At 40.8% G+C, this 19,798-nt stretch overlaps 1 protein-coding gene and 1 non-coding gene across 3 annotated transcripts; one reads left to right on the forward strand and one right to left on the reverse strand.

Annotated features, from left to right (window-relative positions):
* The first annotated feature begins 625 nt into the window (after positions 1 to 625).
* On the forward strand, positions 626 to 699 carry TRNAN-GUU. The gene has a single exon. It is a non-coding gene; the product is annotated as a tRNA-Asn (tRNA).
* A 4,323-nt stretch (positions 700 to 5,022) lies between these two features.
* RAB18 (RAB18, member RAS oncogene family) lies at positions 5,023 to 19,174 on the reverse strand. Of its 2 annotated transcripts, XM_030489095.1 has the most exons (8): positions 19,098 to 19,156; positions 18,988 to 19,067; positions 16,372 to 16,427; positions 11,888 to 11,949; positions 9,866 to 9,938; positions 7,944 to 8,062; positions 7,800 to 7,866; positions 5,023 to 6,312 (listed from the first exon to the last, which is right to left on the reverse strand). In XM_030489095.1, the coding sequence occupies exons 2-8, from the start codon at positions 19,053 to 19,055 to the stop codon at positions 6,131 to 6,133; spliced, it is 627 nt and encodes a 208-aa protein (XP_030344955.1). In that variant the 5' UTR covers positions 19,056 to 19,067; positions 19,098 to 19,156; the 3' UTR covers positions 5,023 to 6,130. The 2 variants fall into 2 exon arrangements, with proteins under 2 accessions (XP_030344955.1, XP_030344964.1); XM_030489104.1 differs by lacking the exon at positions 5,023 to 6,312 and adding an exon at positions 6,320 to 6,810 and having other exon boundaries at positions 18,988 to 19,174.
* Between the last annotated feature and the right edge of the window lie 624 nt (positions 19,175 to 19,798).

The following is a 19,798-nucleotide window of genomic DNA, read 5'->3' on the forward strand; positions in this document are numbered from 1 at the left end:
CGGGAGGAAGCAGAGAGAGGACACCTGACCCAAACTGGCCAAAGGGGTATTCCATACCACAGCACGTCATGCCCAGTATAGAAACTCTGAGGGGGAGTCACCCAGAAGGGATGGATCACTGCTCAGGTTGGGCTGGATATCAGTCAGCCGGTGGTGAGCAACTGTATCCTCTCCCCTTGTTATTTCCCTTATCATTATTATTATTGGTGGTAGCAGTAGTGGTTTTGTATTATACCGTAGTTACTGGATTGTTCTTATCTCAACCCGTGGGAGTTACATTCTTTCGATTCTCCTCCCCATCCCTCCGGGAGCCAGGTAGGGAAGAAGGGGGGGAGTGAGTGAGTGGCTGCATGGTTCTGAGTTACTGGCTAGGCTTAAACCACGACACACGACATGACCCCAAGCCCTCCTTTCCTGGGAGAGATAAGTGGTAAGGACTAGCTAGTTCTTCAAATCAAAAGAATCTCAGATTTCACACCACATCTATTCCAATATTCTGACACAGTAACACATCAGGTGTGCCAGCAGCACTGGTCTGTCATCATCCAACACAGAGCCGCCATCACCAGCAGGTACCAAACACAATCAGGGATCCAGAGCTTTTGAAGAAAAGTCATACACATCAGTCTCTGTGGCGCAATCGGTTAGCGCGTTCGGCTGTTAACCGAAAGGTTGGTGGTTCAAGCCCACCCAGGGACGGGTTGCTACCTTTTAAGGCCTGACAGGAATCTCATGAAGCCCAACCACGGGAAGTGCCAAGTCCTGCCCTGGAGAGGAACAACCCCACGCATCAGTAGATGCCAGAGGCCGCTCCACTGGAAAGCAGCTTGGCGGAAAAGGACCCAACACAAGTCAGCAAACTGCCCTTGCAACAAGGCAGCCGAGAGCCTCCTGGGCAGCATTAGGAGGAGCATTGCTAGCAGATCGAGGTAGGTGATCCTTGCTCTCTCCTCAGCACTGGTGAGGCCACACCTGGAGTGCTGTGTCCAGTTCTGGGCTCTCCAGTACAAGAGAGACATGGACATATAGGTGTCCAACAAAAGGCCACAAGGATGATTAAGAGATAGGAGCATCTCTCCTATGCAGAAAGGCTGGGACTTTTTCAGCCTAGAGGAGATTAGGTTCAGGAGAGATCTTGCCAATCTATATAAATACCCAAAGGGAGGGTGCAAACACAGCAGAGCCAGGCTCTATTCAGTGGTGCCCAGTGACAGGACAAGAAGCAATGGGCACAAACCAAAACACAAGAGACTCTATCTGAGCATCAGGAAACCCTTTTCACCATGAAGGTGACCGAGCACTGGCACAGGCTGCACAGGGAGGCTGTGGAGTCTCCCTCCTTGGAAATACTAAAAAGCCATCTGGACACAGTCCTGAGCAGCCTCCTCCAGGTGCCCCTGCTTGAGCAGAGGGGTTGGACCAGATGACCTCCAGAGCCCCCTTCCAACCTGAACTATTCTGTGTTCAGCATACTGTTCAGGAGAGAAATCCAAGTCAAATTACATCTAGACAGATGTGACCTCTGGCCCCCAGAATACCTAGTCAATCTAGAGCTTCAGCTTTGATTTCATACCAAGCTCAGGCATTGTCAGTAATATAAAGCCCAGCTCTTGCTTCCATAGGCATGCTTCATTCTGTTCTTCTGGATGATACCTGCCCACAGGCTTTTTATGTTTGTCATGCCTACCCTGAATTAAAATAATTCAGTGTTTGAAGTTCAGAGATGATACATAATCTCTAACCAATATATTAATATTTTTGATATTCTCATGTTGCGTTATTTTGTGTATATGATGCATTATACATTATTAAAACTGCCATCACACTTTGAGCAGCTGTTACTGCGCTTCCCTGAAACCCAGTTTATGCCTTTGCTCCTAATCCTAAATAGCAATGAGAAGCTCCAGAGACCTAGCTCTGTTCAAGAACATCTTGATAGCCACCCTCCTCAGATCCCAAAGTCCACCCTGACAAGCCCTAAGAACTAGGAACCACGCACTCCTCTCAAAACGATGGAACCAGACTTGCTCCCAGAACCAAGTAAATCCAGAGTTTATGATACACAGTAAAACACTAGAAAAGTTTTCTTCCAATCATGACTTGACACTTCTATTTTTAAGGTTTTTTCTATGGTTTGTTTAAGCTTCCAAAATAAAGTACTAGAGCCCAAGAGCTCTAGAACTTCAGGAATTTTGCTATCACTGTACATAAAATGTGCACAGATCCCACAGAAACCAGTAGCATGAAGAAAAAAACCCAAAACCTTCAGTTAATCACCATAACCATTTTAACTCCAACAGAAGGGACCAGATGTTAATCAGGCACAAGGACAGAACTTCTTACTCTTGCATTAAAATCAGCCACATAATGTAAGCGCGCAGTAGTTTGGAAACACGCCTTCACAGTTCTTTGCCTGTACAACCCTTCATCAATTTTTAATTAAGGTGCCACAGGTACTCGAGAGCAAGGTATGTGGAAACCTTACCAAACCGGGAACAGTTTTAATGGAGAGCTTCTCTCATTTTCCCCAAAAGCTAATGCTGTTGGACAGAGACCAGGAAAAACACCTTCTATTTTGCCCTTGAAGGCTCAACTACCTCTGAAATCCATGCAATGATTTGTCTGGCAACATGAAAAAGCCTTGCTCATACTGATGTTCCTTCTTCACACCTTCATGAAGGACAGCAAGACGCTGGAAACTAGTGCAGGAGCTTTGAACAAGATAGCACAGAGGCTGGATGCAGCACTCAAACATTTAAATAGCAGTAAATTGTGCTGATCACAACACAAGCTGCCCAAGTTTTGCAAGTGTTTGGAAAAAAAGCATCCAGATCAGCCTCCAAATATGGAATTATCATACTAAACTATGGGGCAAGATTAGAAAGATTACTGTCGTTCGCTATATATCGGGTTACTGGCAAACAAGAGAACTAACAAAACGAAGCCTACAGAGCGGTTACCACTGTGGTATGTGATGGCAGCAAGAACACTGTTTCCTGAAGTTCTGCCAAGATTGATGAGACAGTCCTTGGTATTGTTTGGGGACTTACTGAACTCACATTTTCATTTTGTTAAGACTTACTTTGAGCCAGCTGTTGATGTCATTACTGCAGCAGGAGAACAGGAAAGGTGATGCTGTCGTTTGGATAAAATCCCCAACAGCAATAATAAAAAAAAAGCCCATCTTGAAATCTCCACCAGAAGCCTGTCCCACCTCCCTTCTTAAAATACTGGAAGAAGAAATCTGAGACAAAACCATAACACCACTTCACAGTATTCTCAAGTGTAAGTTCCAAGAAAATACAACTGCTGTGCCATATTCTTCCAGGCCAGCAAAAAGACTGCCCAAAGCCTCTGCCAGCCACAAGTAAACTGCTAGTCAATATTTTTACTATTGACTACAGAGTAAATGAACTGGTAACAACTTCAGTTTTAACTGTCTTTCATGATCACATAAGATTTCTCAGTTACCTCATTCCAGTTTAGTATTTTCTTATAAAGCTATCTGCCATGGCAAGAGACACATTCTCATTACTTGATGAAGAGCAAACAATAGGTATCTCCATTACCTTTCAGCTACGCACTGAGGTAGTCTGAAGGATCTCTTGTGCAAGCTTCTCTGACTGCAATACTCCACAAAGACATAGACTTATATTAGTATTAAGCAAAGGTTAGGATACAGCTTGCAACAGTTTCAGATATGCTAGCATTACAGGTACCAAGAGTGAAAGTGCTCTTGGAGATAACAGTGATACAATTTTAAACCTGCAAAGGGGAAAACCAACTTTGAAAGTAACTGAAGTCAAATTCACAGGTACTGGAAGCACCAGAACCCATCTCTCCAGTACACAGCTTCTTGACAGAGCAATGAGGAAAGGAGGTGAGACTCTACGAAAAGCCATTCCTCAGGGACATAAACGAGCATGCTTGAAAGACAGAGATAGAAAAGCTAGTTGCAAGTCAATTAGAAAACATCTGGGTTTGTTTTCTGGTTTGGTTTTTTTTTTTCCCCCTACAGGAGCTGCCCAACTCCTCTCAGTCTCACTGAATGTACTGTTTCAGAATACTCCTCTCCCCAGAAAAATTTTGCAGGGAAAGAAGGAGCAAATGACTTGTTTCTTTTGCAGAACAATACCCGCTATTCAGAGGACCCTGCAGTTCCCTTTGATGAGAGTGGTCAGATCTGGCAGAGGCAGAATGAAAGATGAATCCAGGTCCTGTGACAAAAGGATCTTTTGTGAGAAACTGAAAATTAAGTCTCTTTTCAACATACGGATGCACCCAGACTAGGGGAAAAACAGGTACGGAAGTCAATTACAGGCAGCATCTGTAATTCATGGCCTATCGTAGCATCATGATACTTGCCCAATATTCTTGAAATAATACTAAAATAAGTTAAACTTTTAATGATCCTACAAGTCTCCTCTACTGCTAGCCTAGGAAAACCAGAATCCTTTGATATCAGATTTGCTCAGCCCACATATTCTGCATGAAACAGTAATACAAATCTAGCGTTTTAATGCAATATGTATTAATATTTAATATTAATTGCATTTACACATTTAAATTATCCTACTACATTAACACTGCTATAGATACAATATTTGGTAAAAACAACTAGCATGGTTAAATGTTCAAATTTTGGTATTGTTTTGTAGCAAGTGTAAAATGGAATAGAAAACAGTTTCCATGTGAAGAATAAAGTCTACTTTAACAGAAGCAGCCAAGACCTGCTGTAAAATACAGATCATGAGTGCTGACATTTACGCAAAACCTTGCAGTAATAAAAGGTTGTGTCATTCACTGTATTTGCAAGAAACTGTCCAATAGTTCAGTTTCTGATTGTACTATAGGAATTGTTAAAAGAAAACAAACAAGCAAAAACCCCACCCAAAACACAGCCACACACACCACCACAGCATCCTTGTCATGTCCTTCAGAAATCAAATAATTTGTCCATAAGAAGTGGCCTTGTTTAAACTGCATGTGCTAGAAAATATACAACTCTACAATAGGACAAGGTTAGAAAAGTTGAATACTGTGGAAAAAATTTATTAGTCTATACAAGTCTTCTGAAACAAACCATTGGCTTTGATACAGTAAATTCAAGTGAATACTCATTGCAATAGTGTTTTTCCCATACAGAAATCAAGAAGTCCTATAGCTTCCCTTTAATGTCTGTGACAGGAAGTTTAATTTCTGAACAAGTAGCTGCACAAAGCAGACACGTGATAGAGATCTTCACAGCCATAGTGAGCTACAGTTTGAGATAAAGTTATATTACAAACATTTAGGAAAATTAGGCATCCGTACTGAACTGTGGCAAACTGATTCACGATGAAAGAACAAAGGTGTCACTCAGACCCCTTGCCAATAATGAAGACTTTCTAAAGCAAGTCTAGAGCAGACTGCATCATAAAAACCTAGAGTGCAAGAGTACCACAAATTTAGTATATAAATATCACAGGATTAAAACTCCAGTTAAGCCATCAACTGAAGTGATGATTAAAAAGAAAAAAGGGTGTCTGCCAGCTTGCAAAGGAAGCTTCCAAAGCATCTCTTCAAGAAGGTGCTGATAGCAACTACAGCCTGTGCCAATTTGTATTTTAGACAGCTCTGCTGAAAGACAAAAAATTAGCAGATTTGTCTAAGTACTGTATATTGTTGCTGGTTTTAATACCATTTAAAAAAAAAAAAAAAAGCATTTAATGGAAGAGATGAAATGTAACATTTATAGCTCACGCTGTTTTCAAGATCTGTGCACACTATACAGTTCTATAATTTCAAGAGCATTTAAAAATAAGACAAAGAGCAGACAATGCAGTAACATTTGTTAATTTGTTTAGAATAGTTACACAATGAATGTATACAGTCGTAAAATTTGTAGTGCATTTGTTCTTGCACATTATTTATGCTACTTATAAAAACCTCAAGATTGCAAATTGGGCATGCTTACCATAACATTTTCAAACTGGGAAAGCTGCAGAACATTGTTCCTAGAAGTGTTCACTGCCATGATACAAAACAAATATGTGCAAACTGCAAGGTCCCTAAAAATAGCATTTAATGAATTTATGTACAGAAAGATGTCGCTATCTGTTTAAATATGCAAAGAATAAGCTCCCAAAGTTTATAACACAGAACAATATCCACTACATGCTCCTCCTCCTCCTCCATATCCTTCTTCCTTGCTTGATAACTTTACACCTCTGTTTTGGCTCTCACTCTCCCACAGTCCAGGAGTCTGAATGATTTTTTCAACAAGTTCTTCAAAGGCACACTGTACACCATCACATGTTTTTGCACTTGCCTCTGGAGAAGGGATGCAAGAAGTCAAGTGTTAGCATAACTTGTAGTAACTCATTTAATGTTTCTCTGTTTCTCAACCAACAACCTAGATTTAGGACTTCTACAATACATTCTGTAACCACATAGCAGTGCCAAAATTAACAGGTATGCAGATTTCTGTCGCCACATAAGGCACCACACCCCAGACTCTTAACAGAAGACTTTTCAAGTTGAATGCACTAGAATATATGGTGGCAGCTATACCTGAGCTTTATTTTCTGTGGAAAACACTTCAGCAAGAAGAAAGGAGGGTTCTACTAACTTATGATGTCAGATAAACCTGGTTGCTGTGTATTCAGTTCTGTGTATTAGTCAGAACTGCTGTACCACCATACCATAAGCAGCAAGAATCCATACTGTAAGATTCTGGATCAGCCTCCATGATACAACTCACCTGACAAAAACCAATAAGGGATCTCATTTCTTCTGCAGTTTGCAGAATTCTGTGTAATTTCACTTTGGCTAAGACCAAAAAACTTGCTTAGAGAGTATATTATGAGGGCAACAGATACCACCTGGAACTGTATGGCCCCATTAGGGCTTGCTCTGTTGTCCTACAGAGCCATGCAGATGCTTAGCATACATAGCATGCACATATATATATATTTATATACTTATAGTTTAATTTTCATGTTTCTTTTTATCTTCCATGCACTTAACAGATTGTGCCTTAACTCTGAACTTCTATTTCCACATATGACAATACAGCCAAAAAGAAACACAGCAAGGTACTAGATAGTCCTTAGTCAGAGATGAGGAATGTAACTCTAAGTACAGGACATGTCAATGTACTGCTTTGCTACCAAAGCCATCCTATAAGGCAATCCCTGCTGATCCTTAAACGAAACGTGTAATAAACTTCTGCATAAGAATCACTTCACCACTCACTTTAATTTATCATTACAAGGCTTTGCCTACAAAATCCATCTCATTTTGCAGCAAGATGAGACCAATATATTTGCTCCAGCCATGATTATGTCATTATTCAATCCCACCCACCATTTATAAGTTAATTAAATTCCCAACTATTTTTACATCCCAGTTCTAATACAGATTTCTGTCAAGTACCAGCTCTTTTGCTACCAAAAGCTGGCCACTAGTAAGTTTTCTCTCTTTCATTTAGCTTGTTATTAATTTAGCAAGTTGGCTGGAAATAGAAATCAGACAAAACTCCAAACCTAAACCAGGTTTTCTCAGACTACAGTAGTCTGTATTCCACCCTTAGTCCTTATAAACTTCAGTATAATCATCCCCAGTTAGAATAGGCATCTGGACATATTTAGGGACAATTAAAAAAGAAAAGGGGGGGCGGGAATACCTGTTACCTTTGTACCTACTTCAACTCAGAATATTAGTTGGATTGTATGTATAAAGACTATCAATCCCATAGAGTGGCACTCTCATTATGAAACAAAAATCAAGTAAGATCCCTGCAATTATATATAACATACCTATGAACAACATGGAATGTTTTCTTGCAAATTTGAGACCTTCATTTCTGTCAACTTCACGGTTTTCCTATAAGACATAGTATTAATATGCATTATTAACAAAATACACCAACAGATTACTTACTGCAGTCGAATTTGGTTTACCTTATCAATCTTGTTTCCAACTAGCATTTTCACTATGTCATTCCTTGTGCAGTACGTTTCCAGTTCATTTAACCAGTTATCCAGCTTGACAAAAGTATCTCTTCTTGTGACATCATAAACTGAAAGATATTAGCAATATCATTTCCACACTATTTTTTCCAAGAAATACAAGTTATGTTACAAAAGTAGCAAAAATTATGGCTTTCTGAATTTGAAAACTGAAGGAGTCTCAAGGATTTCAATTTACTTACTAAGGCAAGAATAAAAAAAAAAGTTGAACATCCACCAGCTCAAATTACTAATGACACTAACACAGAGCAATTCTAAAATTCAGTCATCTACTGTTTGCAGACCAACTTATCTTCGAAACATCCTATCTTATAGGCTAGACACTATCATTCTCCAAAGAATTCTACACTTGCAGACTCCAGAAGTGGAATACTTATTAACATCGCTACAAAGAAGATATGCAAAGAGTATAGCATGTCCTTCTGCACTGAGTTAGTGGTAATCAAGACCTGTTTAACTGATATGGCTACTGATCTGGCTAAAACCGTAAACTGATCACTGCTATTTATAAGGATTTGGCGAACTACTGAATTTTCAGCATTTTAGTGTTTCAAACTATTTAGCACGTGTGGGGATACCAGTAATAATCTGCTAGGAGCAGAAAGGGGAGACAAAAGAAAGGAGACTTTGTTAAACCTAAAAATCAACTACTCAGCAACTACCCAAGAGCCACTACTTCAAGCTACGAAAGTATTTTATCCTTCATTCTCACAGCCTGTGCGCAGACAGGCATAAACAGTTGGTTTCAGTCAAATCCATAGGCTTGCACAAGCAACCCTCTTTTTAGGAAGTCGTTTAACAAACAAATAGCCAGGAGAAGATTATTAAATTAAATGAGAAAGCAAATCTCAACAGCAGAACTTTCTAGCTCCCAAACAGTGCTTGCTTACTTTTACAGCTTTCAACAGTAAGTGGCAGGTTCAGTGCCAGCAACTAGGTGACTTGACAAGACATGCCTTCACATTTCCTATATCAGGAAAATAATGCAACTCAGACTTGAGAAACAGCACATACAACCCAAAACCTACCAGGAAGTCTCATGACAGAGGTTATTCAAAGTTAAACAATTTAACTGGACACAATACCTTACCACGAATCTCTCAAGTCAGACACAACTTAAAAAAAAAAAAAAAAGAAAGAAAAAAGAAAAAGAAAAAAAAACAAACTTACTTCCCTGCCTTTACTTTGGTTATCTCCTCATTTCTAGCAGTGGAGAAGCAGAACTTCAGAGGTCAGTGCCTAGTTAACAGGTTTCCATGTATGAAAGAAAAGACACTTCACTGTGAAGTTGCGATTACAGGTTTTGGCCTGGGTTTCTCCCACACAGATTGATGCTTTTTATGCTAGTCTTTTTTAAGTGATTCTGACTGTGTTACTCCCATCAGCATGGAGACACAAACAGCTAAAAATCCCAGCCAGACTCCACAGTGTTTATATTCATTAGGAAAAAGGAACAGGGAGAAGAAAAAAAGTTGTGTACATACTCGTACAAAAAGTATACACTAAGTAGTCTTCTCCCCCCCATCCCCCCCCGACTCTGGGCTTCGTAAGCACAGGCAAAGACCAAAGATCATAAATAAAATTCCTAGCAGCGCAGGGACAGCTCCAAACTATCCCTTCAAATAGCAGTATTTCTAATCTCATGCAAAAATCAGTGGTTCTCAGGCCAGTGAGATTGACTACATCAACAAGAAAACAGGCATCAAAATCAAGATCTTCTAATATATCAGTCGTTCAACACCGATATGATTTTTAGCATCAAGATATTACAGAAAGCTTTACGAGTTTGTATAACTCCAATGTATGAAAAACCCCACAAACTTATTCAAAATAGCATGCAAACCTATACTTACCTAGGATAACACCTTGTGCACCTCTATAGTAACTGGGTGTTAATGTTCGGAACCGCTCCTGACCTGCAGTGTCCTAAAAAGCCATTCAGAACATTCCATTATTCAGAACTTGAACAGACTCTAGTTTCTCTCTCAGGTATTCTGCTTCTAATGAACATACAAAATAAGGTTCAAAGTATATTCCACTACCAGATTAAGTGAGTTTATACCCTCCCTTGCTGTTTCACTACATGTTAACTTTGAAATTTTATGTAGTCTGTCCTCGGAAACACTTTTAAACTGTTAGGTGTAGTAAATAACTGGACTATATAGCAATAAGATAGCCACTTCTGCAGAAGCATTTGTTCTGCAGCTAGCACAGCAGCAAGAAAGCAGCACAGTTGCAGTACTAAGATTTTGCAACAAGCATCAAAACCCATGGCAAGAAAACCAGTTCCCTCACTTCAATCACCCTGGTCCAATTATATTTGATTCTGTGCCAGGGTAAACACATTTAACCTGCTATGACAGAGCAGAAGCAGAAATAAGTCAAAGGCTTTTCTTGGCTTTTAAGGGAAGTTGAGTTTACATCCTCAACGTGTCAACAGGTCTAAAAAGTCAAGTATTAGAATACTGTTTTCTTATTAAAGATTATGTTAAAGTGCACACTCGTTGCAGACTTTATGCATAGAAGATTTAAATAACTTCATCAGTTAACCCAAGTTAGAAGTGACACAGGAAATACTGTGGATTCAAAACAGTTCCCTGCCAAAGAACCTGAGTAACTGAACTGGACTTCCAACACTTTACAAGTCACTCAGTCAATCCCATATATCTCAAAACAGTTTTGTGTCACGATACACCTTTACAAGCTTTTATTTTCCAGTTTACTGCAGAATCATTTCTCCATATTCACCAATACGAAAGAAGATATACCCTAAGTTAGGCCTATATAATACTTTTCCATCCCATGATCACTCTTCATTCTGCTATCAGTCCAGTTTTCCTCCTACATGTGTATTTTTCTGTCGACTTGCTGCAGTTATTTTCCTGGTCAAACCCATTTATTTTAGTGATTACTACTGTCACACCAAAACATAAGTCCTGTTTGTTAGCCAAGATACGAAACACCTTCAAAGCAACAGAAGTATTGCAATATATATTTCATGTTCCACTACTACTTTCCAAGGAAATAGATGTTGGGTAGCTTGCTTATGAGAAACAAGGTTTTATTCTTGCTTGCTACAAGAAGTCACAACTGGGTCTGCATATTTAAAAGGTGCTTCAGGTCACACAAGCGTGGAGGCTGGTTTGCAGAATGAAGAATGTTTTTAAAAAAGGCTTGGAAGTACTTTTCTTTCTTCACTTGCCATGAATTTAGAAGTTCTATTTTTAACAGGAGTACATGTTGAAAACTCTAAAGGCTAAGATTACAAACACTGCCTCTCCCTCCTTCAGCTGCACCTGCTACAAGACTGACCTCAAGCCTATAAAAATCTTTGTACGAGGGCTATGAAGTTTTTAGGCTAAAAACCATTTTAAGGTAAAATCTGAGCATGCAACAGTAATTCTTAACCTATTAATACACTACTGAATTTTGCCTAAGACATTTAGATTATGAAGTGCACCCTTTTAAAACCTGTCAAGTATAGATAAGAATGATGTATACAGGGAAGTCTCAGCTTAGTGAGGGCTAACTCTTTGGAAGTTAAGCAATAAATTACTCATTTTAAAAGAAATCTAGGAATGGCCGCATACACTGTTTTAAAGTCTGATTTAGTACTATTTCATTCCTCATTTTCCCTACTCCTATCCCAACCAGACCTGGAATCAGTGCTGCAGAAGCAGCTCATAAGCAACAGAACTGCCCAATTAAACAGTTGTTCCACAGTTAATTCCACCTTCTGAATCATTCATTATTAACCTCTCACTCCTCCAAATCACCTTCAGATTAAACAGAAAAGGATTCTATACAAACTACATTACACGAGCCATCACTATACCTAAAGCAAAGCAATACATTAGAACTTAGGAGACACTTACCCATATTGCCAGTTTAGCTTTGTTTCCATCAACTGAAATAGTTTTTACCTTAAAGTCCACCCCTAGAGAAGGAAAAATATTTTAGTTCTTCAAACATACTACAGCTATTTTTGAAAGAGAAAGTAAAGAGAAAAGAAAAAAAAAAAAACCAAAACAAACTGAGAACAAGTTGTGTTTTGACAGGAACAGGAAGAGTAAGTTTCATTGGCTATTTATGAAAATTGCTCCTAAACTCAAGGCTTTACTGCAGACAGGATTTAGTAAAAGCCTAAGGACCTTTTCAGCCATTGACTCAAAATGGAAGTAAGTACTTATGGAAGTAAGGCAAATACTACATTTCCTGTATTAAAGCGCATATTCCAGGACAAATATTCAAGTTTATCATTCAAATGGATTAACTTACATTTTTGTCACAAACAAAAGACAGACTAGGAATAATGTGGGGGCCTACAAGGATGCCAGAGAGGGACTCTTCATCAAGGACTGTAGCGATAGGACAAGAGGCAACAGGTTCAAATTTAAACAGCAGAGATTTAGGTTAGATATAAGGAAGAAGTTCTTTACTGTGAGGGTGGTGAGGCACTGGAACAGGCTGCCCAAAGAAGTGGCAAATGCTCCATCCCTGGTAGCATTCAAGGCGAGGTTGGACAGAGCCTTGGGCGACATGTTGCAGTGCGAGGCATCCCTGCCCATGGCAGGGGGGCTGGAACTAGCTGATATTAAGGTCCTTTCTAACCCAAACCATTCTATGATTCTATTAACTTTGTATTCATTACTCATACATGTTTTCTCCTTGAGTATATCCACCACCTTGAGGAATAACATACTTTCAAAATAAAGAAGGAAGCTGCATTCAGGTAACTATTTGCTCTGTTTCGTATCTTAAACAATCTGACCAAGGCCCATCAAGGTGATCATGCAGAGGTAAACCACATAAGCAAAGACTCCTCAACTCTGTGACTCTATCCTGTGCGAAGTAATGTTAGATGACAACAATTCCTCTAACAAAGATGTCAAATAAGCTGTGGATGATTTGAACACACAGTATATCTCTTACAGGGATTCCAGCAACATCAGGAACTCACCAACACCATGCTCCATGACCAAGAATTTAAAAAATACCCGAAACACCACCAAACCAAAAAAACAAACAAAAAACGTCAAGCCAAGGTGTGCAAGATGTTAATGACTACAAATTTAAAGGATATAGCAACACACATCAGTTTGAAAGGCTGAGGACAGCTATGATCCATTTTGCTGTAATTTAATCCCTAGGTTACCCACAACAAGTAATTGGAAGTATGTTTCAATTATTTTGGAGTGACTCTCACTCCCCAAGATGCAGCAGCCCTGAAATAAAGGGTGGGAAGTTGATACACTTGAAAGTTGTTCACATAAAGGTAACAGCAATCTTTCTGCACTTTGACTTACAATGGTAGCCATCTGCTAAAAGAATTTTTAACTATTTTTATACAAAACATTTAAGCAGGGTGTCATGATCAGCACACTGCACTTATAGTCCCAAGGCCACGCAGATTACAAACAAGTGCAAACAGCTGCCAAAATTTGTTCAACTTAGCCGCAGAGGATATATAGGATGCTTAAGAAAGCACACATTGCAAGCAGATTTACAGCTTCACTGCAACTGAGGCTTAAAAGGTTTTTTCCTCTTTATTTCAAGGAAAACTCTACCAAGCTACATTAACTTCTGCAGTAACTGAACAGAACTCTATTTTTTCAGGGACTAATTCCTGGTCCCTAACCTAGCTTATCTCTTCTTATCTCTGTAATTGCTACTTCTTTCCGTAAACCGTAAAGATCTCCATTGCTCAGCTGTCCGACAGCTCACAGCGCATTCTTTTATCAATTAGTCTGACATCAAAACCTGTAGCTGCAGATATTACAAGTCTGTCAGGTACTTAACGTAACAAATCAAATGTATGTCACAGCAGTTTCAAGAAGGAAAGCTTTTTTCCTTAGGACAAATGTATAAAGTATATTTTGAAGCCACAGTATCCTTCTCTCACCTAGTAAGCCGATTCAGTATGTTGTGCTTGCACAGTTAACAGAAAGTGCATATACACCTTTATGTGAGCCTTGCTGCTGTCTTAAAATTAAGAGATGCTTTAAATACTGCATGAGCAATGCAAGTAAATTAAGAATCTGAAGTAGTGAATAAATCCTACGTGTGACAGACTTATTATTAAAAAGCAGATGGATTAAAACTAGCTAAGAGCACGCCAAAGTATATCCTCTGAAATAGTAAAGACATGGCAAATATAATTCTAGTAAACCAAGCAGTTCAACACATAAAAACAGTTACAAAAAAATGTTTTTAATAACTATGGTTTTGATTATTGATCTGCCATAAAAGAGGAAAAGTAGAAAAAATGCAGGGCTAAGGAAATCTTGTTAAATTGAATAAACAGGGTACTTATGTTCCCTAAATACTTCAGTGAAGTATTTAGGCATGTGTGGCATGTGTCTTGCCCTTGCAAGAGTGATGTTTCTACCCTTGACAACAGAAAGCTGACAGTGCTTTCCACCATGCCTTGGAAGGAAGCCAGAAACAAGAAAGCACTACTAGACTCTACTCCTCTGTGTTGACACCTACTGAACTCAGCACTACACGCTAACCTACTATGGACTTACAGTCTGTGAGGAATAGCTCTGTTGCCTTTATTCTGCTCTCACATTTAGCCCAGTATGCCATGCTGTATTTACAGGAAGTGTAAAACGAGCTATAGTGTATTATTGGTGTTGCAGGTAATTGACAAGTTGGGACAGCTTAGACTTGGAGAACTCCAAGTGCAAGGAAGGCTAAAAATGACATCAGATGAGACATCAGATCTGTGCAAAACATCACTTATGAAACAGGAATTGCGCTGAACACTTATCTAGAATCTCTCATAAAAAGAGCAGGCAAGTAAAGACAAGCATAAGCAGTAAGGACAACAGAAAATACTAGGGTATATATCATCTAATAAGATCCATGTGATGAAGTCCAGTGAACGAGTCAGCTTCGAGAGAACGCAAGGATGACAGGTGATCCTACTATTGGTATCCAAAACATCATGAAAGCTAAAGCAGCTATTCTGCACTGACTTCCTGGCCCATACAGTTGACATACCAAGAAAGTTACATGATTTGAAGCATATATTGTGTCAAAACGATTGGGATTAGAATACAAGATTGCCATCTTCACCACCTGGTCTGTTCCACTCGTGTTTCCTTCCATGCTATCTTCCCTCATGAACTGAGGTAATGCTACTTGCATAAGTTCAATTTTATGAGCAATGAAATGAACAAAAATGGGCACCTCCCCTTGGCTGCTCAATGCTTTATGTTAAATAGTACTCCTGTATCTTATTAACATTAATGAAAATTGGATCAATTTATTGACTTCTTAAGCAATTAGACACAGCTGGCTTTGTGCGCCAACAGATGAACTCAAAATATTTTATACAAGTCCTTAGCCAGAAGTCTTCCTACAGAGAAAGCAAAAAATTCAATTGAAATGCATTGTGTGTAGAAGTCATCTCTATTTTTGATTACTTCAGTTATTGATTTGGCACAGAGCTGCATCACTTTCTTTGAAGTTTCATTCTGCTTCCTTGGACAACCATCTACACAGTATATCCTGCATTCTGGGTCACAACTCCAGCATAATTGACCTCACTGCTGGTAGGTATCCTACCAAAATAGCAACGACATCATTGCTTTCTTCCGAGCAGCTCATAGATTCTTGGCTCTCTTCTTTTTTTCTCAAGACTGGCTATCAAGGGACTAAGCAGGAAAGAAAAAGCCACATTGCAATTTCCTCCTTATAAAGGAGAAGCAGAAGCCACACAGCCTAGTACACTCTAGTATTGTCAGGAGTTGCAAGATCTAACATCCCCTTCTAAAGGGAGTCTTCAGTCTTCTTACAATAGCTACCAAGTATCATATTACATTGAGCACAAGTTCTGGACAGCAATATTGCTATTCAAACAACCTGTTATATATGTGCAACAGTTACATTGCACAAAAAAAATCAGGAGATGTAGCAGTAGCTCTTACATTTCTATTTTAGCCTGAAACACTGGCAAACAGGGAACTGCAGGTTGTTCCACCAGAGCTTTTCACTGTCCATACCTATCACTTCCATCTTCATGGTGAAAGGTGACATTCATATCTGTTTTCCTAGTCAAGGATATATTTTTGCATAAAGGGGACAAATACAGATCAGTACAGTCAGTGCTCTAATCAACAAGCGTTGTATGCTGGAACTGCATCCACATCATTCTTTCCTTACGGAGAAGCAGACATGTCTGAACTTCACTACTGGTTAGGCAAGCCTGAACAAGCTACAGTTTTGTCCTGAAGCTGGTATTTAAAATTTATGGTATAAATATATAATAATGGTATATGGTATAATAATATATGGTATACCATAAAAATTTATGGTATAAATTTTTCTAATGTAGCATCAGCATAATACTTACCAATTGTTGCTGCAAGTTCTGGGTCAAATGTATCATCTGTGAATCGCAGCAGAAGGCTGACAGGAAGGAAAGAAAAATAAAGAGTTGCTATTACTGCAGCATACCCATAGCTTGCCCAAAGTCTGTAAATTACGAGTCTGAAAGTAAAAACAGGATCACACAGCTAAATAAAAACACAATTCATTTTTCCATAATTTCTCTCCCACAAAAGACAAAGAAGGGAACATGAGAAAAATACAGTGGACGTGCTCTGCTAAAAGAGCATAGGCCTCTTCTATGCATCTATGACCCAGTATGGCTCTTTGGAAACAAAGTACCAAGTTGTAAAATCAGTTGCCTGAACAGCCACATGGTCGGCTTCTCAAAGCATTTTACTTCTATCTTATTCTATTTTGGTTGTCCCAGAATTCAGTACAAAAGATAATTTTTTTTCTTTGTCGTTTCATATTGCCTCACACAGCATCTCTGTAAGTTTGAGAAAAAAGTCAGCTTCTCAGCCCAGAAATAATTCCTTGAACTGGGCACACAACAGAACAGTAAGGAATAGAATTATCTCACCACTGTCTTATCATTTTTTATCTTCTTATAAGGACTGCCACACAAACAACATTTCCCCCTATCCTCATGGATACATTTGCTACCAGAAGAACAGCAGCTACAACTAAGATTCATCAGGACATCACACTATAGTAGTAGGGTCCCTCAAAGAAGTGTCCATAAAGCCACTCTACTTGTACCAAATGTAATTATTTTGGCAAGAGACAAAGATTCTCAGCACACGGTTTTTAAAAATCACCAGTCTTATGCCTCTGTGGCAAGTGTATATTACCATGTGGCAGGCAGCTGTTTGCTGTGATTGACAGCTTCTATTCATTTCCAGACTAGAGAAACAAAACAAAGCCCTATTTATTTTTTGGTGTGTCCTTGTCCCCCCATTTTTTCCCTCCTCTCTTCTCTTTCTGCACGTGAATTTAGCTGCCAAGTCCTTTTTAGCATTTGGAAACAGTCCTGCATTGACAGAAAAGCGACTACTGAAATTCTTTTACTTCAATAAGGCTGGGTGACCACTCCAAAGATAACCACAGACCAACATTTTTTTCCTTACTCCAGAATCCCTACACCAAATGGTAGCTTTCTTTACCAAATAATAATTACAATTTAAAAAAAATAATAATTTGAAAGCACATAGGTTTTTACTGGTATCTTCAAACAGTTGTATCAGGATGCTATTTAAGAGAAGCTATTTTTAGCTGCAACCAAGACTAGTTTCATTCAAAATAGAAAAAATATCGAACTCCCATACTGCCACCAGAATAAAAACATCAGTTTACAAGTCCTGAGTGCTAAGCCCAGCCAACTCCTACTTTCCCCACCTTTCTTTCATATGAAGATATCCTCTTCCACAAAGCACAGCACACTCACAGGGACCAGGTTTAAGCAGCATTTGGTTCAGTAAGGGCTCCGACCACTTACTACAATCATGTTAAGACAAGTTTAACATCTGACCTTTCCTAAAGTAACAGGTAAGTGACAAAAATTCAGGTATAGTTCAATATAAAGTTTCTGTACCCGAACAACTGTAGTGGTATTGTTTCATAGCAATTTATTTGCTCTACATAAGGTCTCTTTTAACCACTTTTCTGACATAAAGAAATAAGCACGTAAGTAGGTATGCAAAACCACTGTGCACGCTATCTGAGGAAAAAATTTTTCCATATGGCCACTTATAAAAGATGACCTCAACTAAAAGATATTTGCTCAGATCATGTCTGTCACCAGAGGCCTACTGTACTAGATTATCAACTCAGAAGGTAACGCAAAGGAGTGGCTCACAGATTTTTAACAAATACATTTGGGGGTTTTTGTTTGGTTTGGATGGGCTTTTTTCTTTGTTGCTGCTGCTGTTGGTTTCTGTTTGTTCTAATTAGCAATTTATATGCTATTAAGCATCACAGGAATCTCAGATTACTTCCATAAAACCACCAAATCTAACATGACTAGTGTGGCACATTCTCAGGTGTCCTCCTACATTTATATCCCACTTCCTTTAGCAAGGACGATGACACTAACAAAAAGTTAATGAAAAAAAAATATTAGAAGACATAAAAGGTAACTTAGACAAAAGCCATGAAAAGGGCAGGGTATGGGAAGGGCAGGAAGGAAATCAATCTCAAAGTACTCGAGAAACAGTATAACTAGCAGAAGAATCAGCGATAGAACTACTTCACCGCTTATTTCATACGCCCCTGTGCCGCCCCTACACCCCGTGCTGGGTCACTTGTGACTCTACATGTACGTATTATGGACAGGATTAACCCCAAAGGGGCAGGACCAGCGCCCCCCTCCCCGCCCCGGGGCCGGCGGCTAGAGGAGGGCTGCGAAAGAGGCTGGCAGCTCTGGGCGGGGACAGCCTCTCGCCTGAGGAGGGCTGGCTGAGAAGGGGCGAGGAATGCCCCCCGCAGGGCCTACACCTCCTCAGGGCAAGCCGCGTCCAGGCCGGGCGACCGTGGAGCCAGAGGAGGCGGCGCCCAACGCGGCGCCGCGGGGTCTAGGCCGGGCCCGGCCGGTGCCCCGCGTCGTGGCAGGAGAGGCTGGGGGAGGCGGGCGCCCCCTCACCTGGACTTGCCGACGCCGCTCTCGCCGATGATGAGGATCTTCAGGGTAGTCAGCACGTCCTCGTCCATCCCGTCAGCGCGCCCGGCCCGGTCCGCTCCGGTCCGGTCCGCTCCGGTCCGGTCCCGCCTGGCCCAACCCCGACCGACGCTCCCTGCGCAGGCTGCGGCGGCACGGCCTGCGCCTGCGCGCCCCACCGCCCCTGTCCGAGCGCCCCCTCGCCGCCTGCCCCGCGCATGCGCCGCAAGTGCGCCAGCGGCGGGGGAGAGGCAGAAAAACACCGCCGCCCCGGCGGGTGGCGCATGCGCGGGGGCGGGAGCCGAGCCGAGCCGATCCGAGCTTAGCGCCTGGTGTTCGCTTACAGCGGAGGGGGCAGCGCCCGGCGGTGCGGACACTGCGCGGCTGCGGGCTGGGGCAGTGTCCGTGCGTGTAGAGCTGTGAGGGACCGAGGTCGGGGGTATGCCGCTTCCCCATGAAGGGAGAGCCCAGCTCCTGCCCGGCGTCCTGGGGGTGTGGGGTGAGGGGACTGCCAGTGGGTTTTCAGTGTCTGTTGCCGTCAGGAATCGGGGTCGTCGGAGAAAAGCCGGGTAAAATTGCAGGGGAAGGAGAAGACTGGAGCCGCACAGTGGTAGCTGGCCAGCTCCCTGTGCCGGAGCAAGGCAGGCAGCCGCCCCTCGACGCGGCAGGCAGCTAGTCAGGAACCCACCGCCAAAAAACCCCATGGGTCGTTTGATCAGTACGTCCTATGTCCATGGGAGTAAACCAGTTGATAAGTGATACTATATACTTTTCTGCCAGCAGAATCTGCCATCCT

The sequence above is a fragment of the Strigops habroptila genome, chromosome 1 (genome assembly GCF_004027225.2).
Source record: "Strigops habroptila isolate Jane chromosome 1, bStrHab1.2.pri, whole genome shotgun sequence".
NCBI lineage: Eukaryota > Metazoa > Chordata > Aves > Psittaciformes > Psittacidae > Strigops > Strigops habroptila.